The following is a 12,049-nucleotide window of genomic DNA, read 5'->3' on the forward strand; positions in this document are numbered from 1 at the left end:
AGGGTTGGCATAGTGTTACCAAACTTGGCATATAGGACAAGTTTATGCAGAGCGTTTATTGGATTGCCTTTTGGCCCCCTAGGGTCAAGGTCACTGTTACTAAAATAGATTACTGTTTGGTACTGAATAATTTTAGTTATGGTTGACATACTGTGACCAAACTTAATATGTGGGAAGAGTTTATGGAGGACTTCCATGGGATTGTGTTTGTGGCCCCTAGGATCAAGGTCACTGTTACAAAAATAGAAGAAAGCAGTTGAAACTGAATCTCTTCTGCCAATCATTAAAAACCCGGTTTTGTCATATCGCGATTCTTGTTTACTTTTTAATTTGATTTTTTTATTGCTTTTTACAGGCACATATTAAATTGTTATTGTATTCACTTCTAAGTCAAAGCGGCGTAGTCGAGCGCGCCGTCTTACGACAGCTCTTGTTTTTTCTGGAATTCCACCTTTTGTATCAGACGCTTTGAGGGTGGAAATTACAATTACGTTCACAAAATCACATTGGAATTTTTCAACTGGAATTCCAACTGATGTAATGGTATTCCATTACATCAGTTGGAATTCCAGTTGAAAAATTCCAATGTGATTTTGTGAACGTAATTGTAATTTCCACCCTCAAAGCGTTTATTAATAGTCTCGGCATTCGCCTTTGTTCACAAAAGGACAAGCTTGATATCAGTCAGGTAGACGTGACATAGGATATTATTTATTTCATATGCCATATGCAATCGGATATGTCAGGTAGGTAGAATGGAATGGATAGCAATTGTATTGGGTTTTTGATTATATTTATTTACGGAGACATCAATCTCAATTGCAAATTAAAAAGAACTGATCTTGTTTTAATAATCATTGTCTTAATTAATTTAAATTTGTGAATTGATGCCACGATCGCTACACGTAAGTATATAAGACGTTTACAAAAAGGTTTGTAATGTACATGAACAGTGTGCGTGATAAATTGGGTCATAAATGCTTCATCGGAAGGCAATATTTTGCTTCGAATTGAGACTTTAAACAAAGATAGATTTACTTACTATTTCTTCGCACAGTCTATGCCGCTTACAGAACCCTGCCTTCGGTCTTTTACCAGAATTTGATTGAAAATTTAGTTTCTTTGAACACTTCGACGAACCTTTCACAAACCGTGCAGCCGCCTGATGGAGCACTGTCCAACCATTGTTTTGTAAAACAGGTTTGTCGAAGTGTTTGAGGAATGTAATCACCTTATCCATTTCGGTAATTAAACAAAACGAGGCCCTTTAAGGGGCATAGACTGCCCTTTTTTATTTAAAATGGTGAAGCAAAACATTAGTTATCTTTGTTTTACGTTGTAGTCCAATCAATTTAGATCTGAAATGGCCGCAAATTGTTATTCGAAGCAAAATATTGCCTTCCTACGTAGCACTCATGACGTAATTTATCACTTGGTATACACATACTGATGAACTGTGTTTGTAATTTTGCAGAGCCGAACGAGAGAGAACGATACGAGTGGGATGTCTTCATCGTTCATTCTGGAGAAGATGAGGAGAAAGCCAAGGGGATTTATGATGAGCTTAGTAAACAGGGAATTCGATGCGTTGCACAGTTTTGCTCGGAGGCGTTTACTCCAGGAAAATCTGTGTTTGACAATATTGTAAAGTTGATTTCAAAATCGCATCGCACAATTCTCTTGCTGTCAGAAAATTCGAAGAAAAGTTCCTGGATAAATCTTGAAACGATTCTTGCCATAGAACAAACACAGCATCGCGGCGGGAATAACGATTTAGTATTGAGGATTTTGCTTGTTGACATAGATGAAAAAGACGTACCCGCACTTCGAACAGGTGTTCTTCAAAATGTCCCAGCCCTCTGCATAAGTTTCAAAGAGCAAAACTGGGTCGAGAAAGTGAAATCTAGTTTAAAAGGTAGGTAGTTTTGTTTCATTTAACATCGATGCTTAAACGTATTCAATGATTCAATGATAAAACTAGTCTCTTCCTTAAAATACACTTGAAAGAGAACTACATTCTAAATAATTATGTTTTCTTGCAGAGCGGATTGCACTTCCACAGGTGTTGCACGTCGGCAGTCTAGCCCATGGACTGGTTTTCAACCATTTTACTGGGTTCGTTACTTTCATGGTTCCCAGTAAGTATATTCAGATAATCGTATTGCTTTAACAGTCCATTTTATATGTATATGCAATGATTTTATCTGTCTGCTGTGTTGACTCTTCAGTGTATCAGTATTTCAATTGTCACAGAAAATGTCACAATAAATTCCAGGGTTAAAATTGGTAAACCTCAAATACCACATGCTTCTGCCGTATTCCTGCAAAACGCACCCGTCGCTCTCTGGGAGGGACGATGCATCTGGAATCGAAATAGTCACTGAGAAGATTGAGGCTTTTGAAGAAGACTATCAGGGGAAAAGCCGGCCATTCCATTTGACAGTTTACACACTACAAAAAGGCGACGAGGTTCGATTTAAATATAAAAAACTGCTACTGCTACTGCTGCTGCTGTTGCTACTACTACCACCACCACTATCACCACCACCTCCAACACCACTACCACCACCAACACCACTACTTCTACTTCCACCACTAATAATTATACGATATAATTAAAATAAATAATAATAATAATAATAATAATAATAATAATAATAATAATAATAATAATTATTATTATTATTATTATTATTATTATTATTATTATTATTATGATAATCATCATAAAATAATAATAACTGAAACCTTCTCAAACTCTTTTTATTTGTAACTACATTAGAAGAATATCCTTTAGTTATTCAACATTGGAAAACACACACTATGTCCATTTTTTTAGAAATACCGATTTTTCGCCGATATGCCCAATGTTCTGACTGCTATATACGAGTTGAGAGAGCGAAGCCTGATGTCTGGTGTCGACAGTCGCCTCCAATTGGACCGATTTTACTACACCTATAACAAGGTGTTCAACCATTCCAAGAACAAAGATTATAACGAGACGATTGTTATGCTTAAATATGACGGTATGTCTAAAACTACGTATTTTCTTATCTGTATTAACATTCCCGCTTTTACATTTTCTTATTCGTGTACCCACTAACAACCCCGTTATTAATTTTATGTATTTGTATCCCGCTAAAAGCCGATACCAAAATGGTCTTATCTGTATTCCCGTAAACATCCCAGTTCCTAAGTGTTTTACATGTAAACTTTTCTCGTTCCTAGACCTACCTGTATCCCCGCTAACCACATTGTTCATAATTTATTTTCCTCTGTTCCCGCTTGCATACCAGTTCGTTATTGTCTTATTCATATTCCCTGTTAAAAACTCTTTCTTAATGATCTTACATAATTATATTCCCGCTAACATCCCTATTCCTAATTGTCTTACCTGTGGTCCTGCTTTCAGAATTTTGTATTTCGCATGTTTACGAAAAAACCTTTAAACACGTTTTATTAACATTTTACTATATAACATTTGTCTATAATGGTTAAGTTATAGTATATTTCAATATGGTCCACAAAGTAAAATACTGTTTACAGAAGTATTGTTTAATATCAGAATTGGCTACTTTTTTTTGAAAAAGAGCTACATTTTTTTCCGGTATGCCAGTTTTGTTTAATAAATATAACCGGTGATTTCTATTCCAAAAGCTCGAAATTAAGTATAGTTTAACGCTAATCTGATTCTTTATATGTATTTATATTAAGCGGACACTGTACAATAATTATAATACCATGCCAATGTAAACTGTATTCAGGGTCAACTCAATATAGCCTAAAATATCCTGTTTAACGCATACGGATCCAGGCCCAACACTTAAACGAGTGAAGCTCAACGTCATAGGACAACAAACACACCCATTACAAAGATTTCAAAATCGTCATCGTTCAATGTTCTTTTTATCGCCTAAATAGCCTTTCCAATAGAACCTTAGTATGAACTCTCTGATGATAGGGGTCAAACCAGTTTGCCATTCGGAACTCCTCGGCCATTTTATCGAAAACAACCTCGGATGTATTTGGACGGTTTACATACTCGAAAAGTGGTACGTTTAAGTCCGCTGCAAGTAGATCGCGTAGTAATTTTATTTAGCAGTTAAACTTTGTGACTTAACTCATGGGATTCTTAATTATGTTTGCAATAATACAATTCAATGGCAATCAATTTCGACTTAGATCAATAAATACAACTCTAAAACACTACATTTAATTTATGATATAATTCAAAATTTTACGAACTACTTCAACTGATGTACGTGCATACATCCGAGGTTGTTTTTGAAAAAAATGGCCGAGGAGTTCCGAATGACCAGTTTGCGAGCCATTAACCATATACCGGTCCCAGCAGTTTCCAACAAAGCATAAAGTGCATACGGGCACAAGTCAAAACGTCTCAAACAGGAAGCACAAAAAATAACAGAACAACAACAACAAAATACGTGTCGTTCCATGTATTCCACCTAAGGATGGCCAATGTTCGCTTGAGGCTTAAACCGATTTAATTATAGTAAACTTAACGAGTAAGCTCTATTTTTTGTGTATGAACTGTTTTTAGATCAAAAGAGGACCTACTACCAAGAACTTTACGATGCCCTCAAAGCAAGCGCAACTGCTGCAAAGGAGAGTCCAACTTCTGGTCAACATAAAGAAACCGTGATATATAAGAGGGACGAGGTAAACACAAGTTTTGTGTGTTTTTGTTCCAGAAAGCTTTTTAATATGCAGTTTAAAGGCGTCCCTATCTTTTGTGGAAGCATAAGAAGTTATAGTAAAATGACAGATTTTTTATCCCGATAGAGATGAAACTTCTGTTAAATTTAAATTATACATTTAATGAAGGGATAAACTATTATTGAGCTTTGTTTTGTTTATTAGAAGTGCATTATGTGGTTAACTCTTTTGTAATGACCCTTATGTAATACAAAACAACACAATCATAGAATATAAATTGTTCGTATAGGTCGAGAGCTCAGGTGCCGATCGTGCCTCAGCACCAGAAGTTGTTATCATATGCACAGAAAACGAAAAACTTGATAGAGAACTTGGAGGAGATATCCAGACATTTTTGGAGAATAAACAAGTCCGCGTTTCTGCGTATGCTGGGGATGTTGGTAACGAAACTGTCGAATGGTACATTGTGATTCTCTCGAAGGAATCACTTAGAGACGAGCTCGTCTCGAAACAATGCCATGACATTTTAGCTGACAGCATTGATCGGAATGAAGTTCGATTGGTGATTGTGCTTCGAGAACTAAACACCAACGAGGTACCGGAAACAATCAATTGGGTGACACTACTGAACGCCAGTGAGCCAACGTACCTGCAGAATATTTTAAACACAGTCAAAGGTAATAAATCAACATGTATTGTAGCTGTTTGCTTATAGATGTTTTTTTTTTCATTTTGCTAAAAACAGACAGTTATTCTCGAATTAAAATCTGATAGTTATTCACCATTAAATCTGTGTTTAATCCGGCGTTTTTAAAATATTGCCAGTCGTCACACACATGATGCAACTGTCTTGGTCTCTAGGATTGGATAATGCAGCCACGAGTTTATTTTTCTTAACGATTTACCATAATATCATTGTCTTGACTTATCGACGACTCGCGGCTTGTCAATATCGCATATCGTATGCCCATTTTTCTTTGTTCTAAAGGCGGAAAGATCGAGATGGAGCATCGACTACCCGCGGGTGATGTGGCCACCGGGCTGACGTCGGGCTACCTGACCAACTACTTGCGTCACACCCTGTTCCTACGCTCACCACGGGATGAGGGACACCTTGGTAATATTGAGAGTTTTAATCCGTACATGTCCTATCATATACAACACAGACATTTGTAGGTTCAGGAATATTGTATTGAAAAGCGGAATGCATTTAGTCTTGATATGCAAAAATAATAATATAATAAAACAAAATAATCGTACATTCTTGAATAAATACCTAACAGTTGGACCATTCTCCAAAGCCATACTACACTCATTCTGCAGTCTAGCTAGCACCGTGCTAAATACTAGTAATTTACGTAAACATCTAACGGATTGAAATGTAAATGTACATTAAACATACCATTTTTAAACCTGTTGGATAACGGTAAAAATACGTCAATGTGGTAGTAGAATAATTGAACACATGAAAATGATAAAATGAAGGAAATTACATACTCAGAAAATATATGTCTTATGTATTTCATGCAGATTTACGCGAAAGAATGTTCAAATTTATGAGAGAGAACAAAATAACTTGTGGTCTTATCCCAAAGATGTTCGTGATTTGCAACAAATCTTGCACAATTGACCAGAAGGTGGCGGAGACTGCTATGAAAGGGTATGTTGTCACATTTTTATAAGTAAATCATATTGAACACTCGGGTTGATTGAGGCATTCGGAGCTCCTCGGCAATTTTTTTCGAAAACAACCTCGGATGTATTTGGTCGGTTTACATACTCAAATAATGGCACGTTTAAGTCCGCTGCAAGTAGATCGCATAGTAATTTTATTAAGCAGTTAAAGTTTATAACTTAACTCTTGGGAATCTTAATTATGTTTGCAATAATACTCTTCACTGGCAATCAATTTAAACTTAGATCAATAAAAACAACTCTAAAACACTATATTTAATAAATGATAGATATAATTAAAAAAAATTACGAACTATTTTAACTGATGTACATCCGAGGTTGTTTTCGATAAAAATGACCGAGGAGTTCCGAATGTGATTGACGTTTTTCATAGACAGTAACGACTTTATCGGTAATTGACCGATTTTTCAGAACATTTATCAAGTTAACAACGTTGATTTTGTATCGTTGTTAACTTTAAAAGGTGAACTGTTTTGTGATGTGCTCATATATTTAAATTTAACTGGTGCCACTGAAATAGCTATATCAAATAATTTTTAGAAATACTGCAAGCCACAAATGTAAATGCGAAAGTTTCAGAACAATACAAATAATAAAGTTATTTAATATATGATAGTGTTATTTACTTACTACTTATTTTCATCGACCCGTTGTATTTCAAGGATATATGTTTTCATTTTTTAATTCTCTATATACAAAAGAAAAAGAACGGTTTTCCCGCACAACACTAAAAGCGATTTAAACATGTGCGCGCGCATACTTTTAAAAGTGTCATGCGGTAACCATAGTTATTTTGGGTTATTGGTGAGAGGTTATTTTTGTTTCAAAGGTTGTCATTGGATGACAAGAGAAAGGTGGAATCATTTGGTGAACTGCGTCTCCCACCCGTGTATCTATCATCTGGGGCGCAGCAGAGAAGGCCGTTGTATCTAATACCTTTTAGGTATACAAACTCGGAAACGGGCAAAGTAAGGCTTTTTGTATTGTATACGATGTAGTTTACGGTACAGACAATTTAGTCAGTATTCATAAAAATTGCTTTCAACAAAAACATGTTTGTTTTTTTCCTTATTTGTACTTCCTTTCAAATAAAAAAAGCAGAATGTTTGTTGTTTTTTTTTAAATATTGATCAAAATATGTTTCTCTTTTATGTGAAAAATCGTTCGGAAATATAATTGAAAACCTTATTTCTACTCTTTCAGGAGTTTTGTTTCATCGCGGAATATTGCACTCCACTGCGAACTCTATATAAGATGGCGAACGACCTTCCCCTTGCTGGTCTCCACAAACATGAGATGTACGCGCAGATGGAGCGATTTGTGAGCCTCTTCCAGGAATTTACACATACTCCTAGAGTAAAGGATACAATCGGGGACTTCACAGACGTCGTGCAGTTGGTCATCCATGATGGTAGTTTTTTAATTGGACATTATTGTTTCTCTTTCAAGGCGCCCCATTTTGCTTCTTCACCTCACTGATTAAAATAAACTTAACAAAACGTGCTTGTTGATCAGATTAACATGCACGATCAAAACGCCATTTTGTATTGATAGAAGCAGTCAATATGGACCGCCTCAAAAGTGGCATCGAGAAGTTCATTTCAACACACGATTTGCGTACAGACACATAAAAAAATAAGAGCGAAATTTTGGCACTTTCATAACTCGGGAATTTGTGGCCACCGGCATCATTTATTGAGAACCCCCCCCCCCCCCATTTATAATGGTTATTTTTTTATCTGTTCACAAATCGTATTAGTTTTTATCAATTATTTTAAATGGGTTACACAAAAGAGTGCATTTACATTGAAAACAATCGTTTTAATCAACCTATATTATGTCAAGTAAAAACATTTTGTACAATTTGTTTCAGATGTCGGCGGGCAAACGTTAATGGACGCCTTGGAGGACGCCTTCTCGTCAGTTAATCCAAAGGACATGCTCCAAGTGTAACAGTTCACATGTTGTCCGTACCAGACCGCATAACGTGTGTGCGAAAAAACAGAAGTGTGGACATTTTTTTTTTTATTTACAATATCCATCCAGGTTTATATCATTAGGGACAGTATCGAACATTTCAACTGAACATATATATTTTTAGAAGTTTATTTTCTTTAGCTTTATTGTTCCATAGCTGATGTTTTATGTGTTGTATATAGGTAAAAAGTCATTTGACAATCAGTTTAAATATGGATATTTTAAACATTTAAATATTTAACACATTTCTGGGAAATGTAAACTCTTTCCTACCCTTATAAGGCCATCATTTTTTTATTAAATGATTTACGAGATTTTTTTCAAAAAAATTGAGTCGGGGGGGGGGCAAATAAAAATAAAAATAAAATCAAAAAAAGTGAGCGGACGACCAAAAAAATAAAAATAAAAGTACCCAAAGGTATTTTTATTTTTATTTTCATATTTTCATTTTTAACTCAGAATATTGTTTTATAAAGCTTTATATTATGTGTATGCACGTTTTTCTTCTATTAACTTACTTCAAAAATACTTAAACAGCTGGGTTTTTTTGCTTTACACTTCAGAAACATATTTGTGTACAAATAAAAAAAAGTTTAAGATATATGGAAAACAGTAAAACCTTTTTAACAGATTTTGAAGCAAAAAAGATGTTGAATAGTAGAGACAAATCACGCTTGAATATTGTTTAGTGCATTGTCTAGGGAATTTCTGTATTATGAACTGTGAAAAAAATACTGTTGCCTCTGGCAGAGATTTTATAAAAACATTTCTTCATCCTAAAAACGAGATTTTGATGTCTGTTCTTGTTTTGGCATTTTTCGTTTGGCAGTTCCTTTAGATGTTAACCCAGGTTTCACATATATACAGGTATATAGCACTACTAAACACCCAGCCAGTCTCAAGCCTGCTAGTATGAGGGGTCTCTGTGTACATGTATTAGAGCAATACTCATGTATTTGCAAAATAAACCTCTTTTGAATGCAAGTGTTTGTATTGTGTATTTGGCTAAATAATACAACAGGGCCTTGACCTTGAAGATTTCTGCACATAAGCTACATGTAGATGTGGTAAACATTAAGGAGTTTATAATGGAGTGGACATGCGATAGAGGGTAGGCAGATGCACAGAACAATTAGGCCCTGATTTCTTGAAACTTCTTAAGCTTAACAGGGTTGAATTACTTATTTCAATCAGAAAATAACAAACATCTATTTAAAACTCAAAATTCTATTTATTAATTGAAAATAAGTGTATCTCATCTATTACAATAATAATTTTCATTAAAAGTGTAAGATATCTTACATAAATAAATATTTATCCCTACTTGTATGTGTTGTATCATAGCTTTTTCCTTATTGGGTCTACATTTTTAACAACATAGTTAAAGTGTTGTTTAATGAAATAATATCCATCAAAACATGCCAGATATTAAAGTCATACTATTTAAGATTTCACTCAATATACTTTGAGAACACCATCCACCTCTGCTCATCAAACTTGAACTAGAACATGTTATGGGATGACTAGATAAACTGTGTTGACTTGACACCTTATAAAATATAACAGTATAAACTGAATGCCATTTTTGACAAGTGTGATCATTGCAGTATTACACACTTGATAAAATTATCTACACCTACATCAACTGCATAATTCCATGCAATTAAAACAAATATTACTGACTCTGTAACCTCATGAAGCGCCAAAGTCACACTTTCACAACAGTTGCCTATATTACAGGCTTCAAGCACTTGCACACATATGTTGTGAGAAATGTATGTTGTAGTCACTTCCTTTTTTCACTTTCAATGCATTCCTGGTCTTCTCTGGTTTTCCATGCTCAAGACAGGTCTGGCAAATCTGACGAACTATGCCCAACTCCTCTATCACGCGTTTGAGGTCTTCGTTTTCAGCCAGCTCCGTGTCCCAACATTGGAAGCAAACATCGTCAAACTGCATCGTTTTTCCTGGAAATGTTAGATGTTTTGTGTTGACATAACAGCAGGCAGTATCACCATATTTTACATATATTAATATTTAACGATAAAAAGGCTAAGCATATAAACATGTTTGAATATAGCTGGTCTGCTTGCCGGATAAAGACAGTCCTGTCATAAGTTTGATACATTTCCACAATTGCTTCTTTCTGCTCTGCTTACTTCAGTATTTGCCAGGACTAATATATCTTGCAACATATTAAAAAATAATATTACCTGCATAATATGCAGCCTCCATCAAAGAATTACAGTTGATTTTCTCCTGATGCTTGTATTATGGTAGACATCAGCGTGAAATAATGGATTTCCACATGCATACACAAGTTCTTCCAGTACTCGCATTATCGACCTCTTTTCGGCAGAGGAAAGCTTTTTGGCCTTGTAAACCACACGCTGCTTGCCACACTCTCTGCAATTAGGATTTTTTTTCACTTTGGCTCAGATTAGAAAAAATAGCATTATAATTATGTCATAAACATGTATAATAAATTAAGAAATATGTGAATCTAAATGACAAAAGAATAAACAAATATCCCTGAATGCTCAATGTTGTAGCTATGCACCAGGTGCACTTTTCCTTACAATGTTTACTTCATTGCAAAGTGATAGTTTGGCACTCTTAGTCTTTGTCAAATAAAATTGTCCATTTACCAACGTGTCATACTAAGTACATTAAATAGGGGTGAATCATATAGATGCGTGACATTAGCCCGATTATTAAGCCAACATTTATAGCAGTGGCATTTCAACTACAGCGTGGTGAAGATATGTTAATTCTGGACTTTTCTTCAACAAAACTAATAAAAAATTTATATTTGTATCTTCTTAATTCTGGATTATTTTTTGTTTAAAACTGATATCATGTTGATGCATACCCAAATATAAATGCTTTCAATACCCAGAATTCGGTGTTGATCGCAGTTTCCGCGTCATCATCAGCTGCCCGATCTACTTGGACATCCTTGTCAGCTAGAAAATCTGCTACGAATTGCGATAATGTAATCTGAAGATCGATTGATTTGATACAAGTTTCTTCCCTGCGATTTAAAACAGTTTTTGTACGAAAAGAAATGATACTGCCGCCATGTTGCAGACAGATAAAGAAAGTCGTTAGAGTGATCTCCCTTGACGAGCGAAAACACGTCGTAACAACTCGGCCTTTTCCGGCAAGCTTGGAAGAAGCCGAGTGAGGTCCGAATGCCTTACGACAAAGGGAAATAATTGCTTCGGGGAAAAATTAAGTGACGATTTTTTTTCTCTTTTGCTCCTAATTTACAAGGTCGGCGGATGAATTGAAAATAAAACATATCATGATCTCTTTTATTTTTATTTCATTTTCACAGAAAGTAGGGTCGGCGGGTTTGTAAATCATTTAATTAAAACATGATGGCCTAAGTAAGTGAAATACGATTAATCATTTACAGCGTCAAAACATATTTGATGTTAAAGGGAAGGAGACTGGCTTCTTAAAAATGCTCGATCTCATCAGTGTCTATATGTAATATGTTTATATTAAAAAAGTGAGGATAGTTGTCATAGTTTCATGAACGTAGCTGTTACACCCTTTGTGTAAATTAAATAGTTCACTATTTTCGTCGTTATAGCAAGAACATTTTACATCCGACAAAACATTAGGGACTTGCTTAATATCCAAATAGTTATTACTGTACACACCAAGTTTCAAGAATGCATATTTTATAATT

The 12,049-nt window shown here is 35.0% G+C and overlaps 1 protein-coding gene across 1 annotated transcript; it reads left to right on the top strand.

Annotated features, from left to right (window-relative positions):
• The first annotated feature begins 627 nt into the window (after positions 1-627).
• On the top strand, positions 628-11,442 carry LOC128218979 (uncharacterized). The gene is made up of 12 exons (XM_052926766.1): positions 628-746; positions 1,475-1,915; positions 2,043-2,138; positions 2,276-2,469; positions 2,840-3,026; positions 4,562-4,680; positions 4,967-5,354; positions 5,666-5,794; positions 6,208-6,337; positions 7,202-7,340; positions 7,576-7,783; positions 8,246-11,442. The coding sequence occupies exons 1-12, from the start codon at positions 728-730 to the stop codon at positions 8,323-8,325; spliced, it is 2,130 nt and encodes a 709-aa protein (XP_052782726.1). The 5' UTR covers positions 628-727; the 3' UTR covers positions 8,326-11,442.
• Positions 11,443-12,049: the final 607 nt, after the last annotated feature.

This window comes from Mya arenaria, chromosome 15 (genome assembly GCF_026914265.1).
Source record: "Mya arenaria isolate MELC-2E11 chromosome 15, ASM2691426v1".
NCBI classification, from domain to species: Eukaryota; Metazoa; Mollusca; class Bivalvia; order Myida; family Myidae; genus Mya; species Mya arenaria.

Coding starts and splice junctions, on each gene's coding strand:
- LOC128218979 (XM_052926766.1), top strand. Junction 5,795..6,207: donor ACGGGATGAGGGACACCTTG/GTAATATTGAGA, acceptor TATTTCATGCAG/ATTTACGCGAAAGAATGTTC. Junction 7,341..7,575: donor CAAACTCGGAAACGGGCAAA/GTAAGGCTTTTT, acceptor CTACTCTTTCAG/GAGTTTTGTTTCATCGCGGA.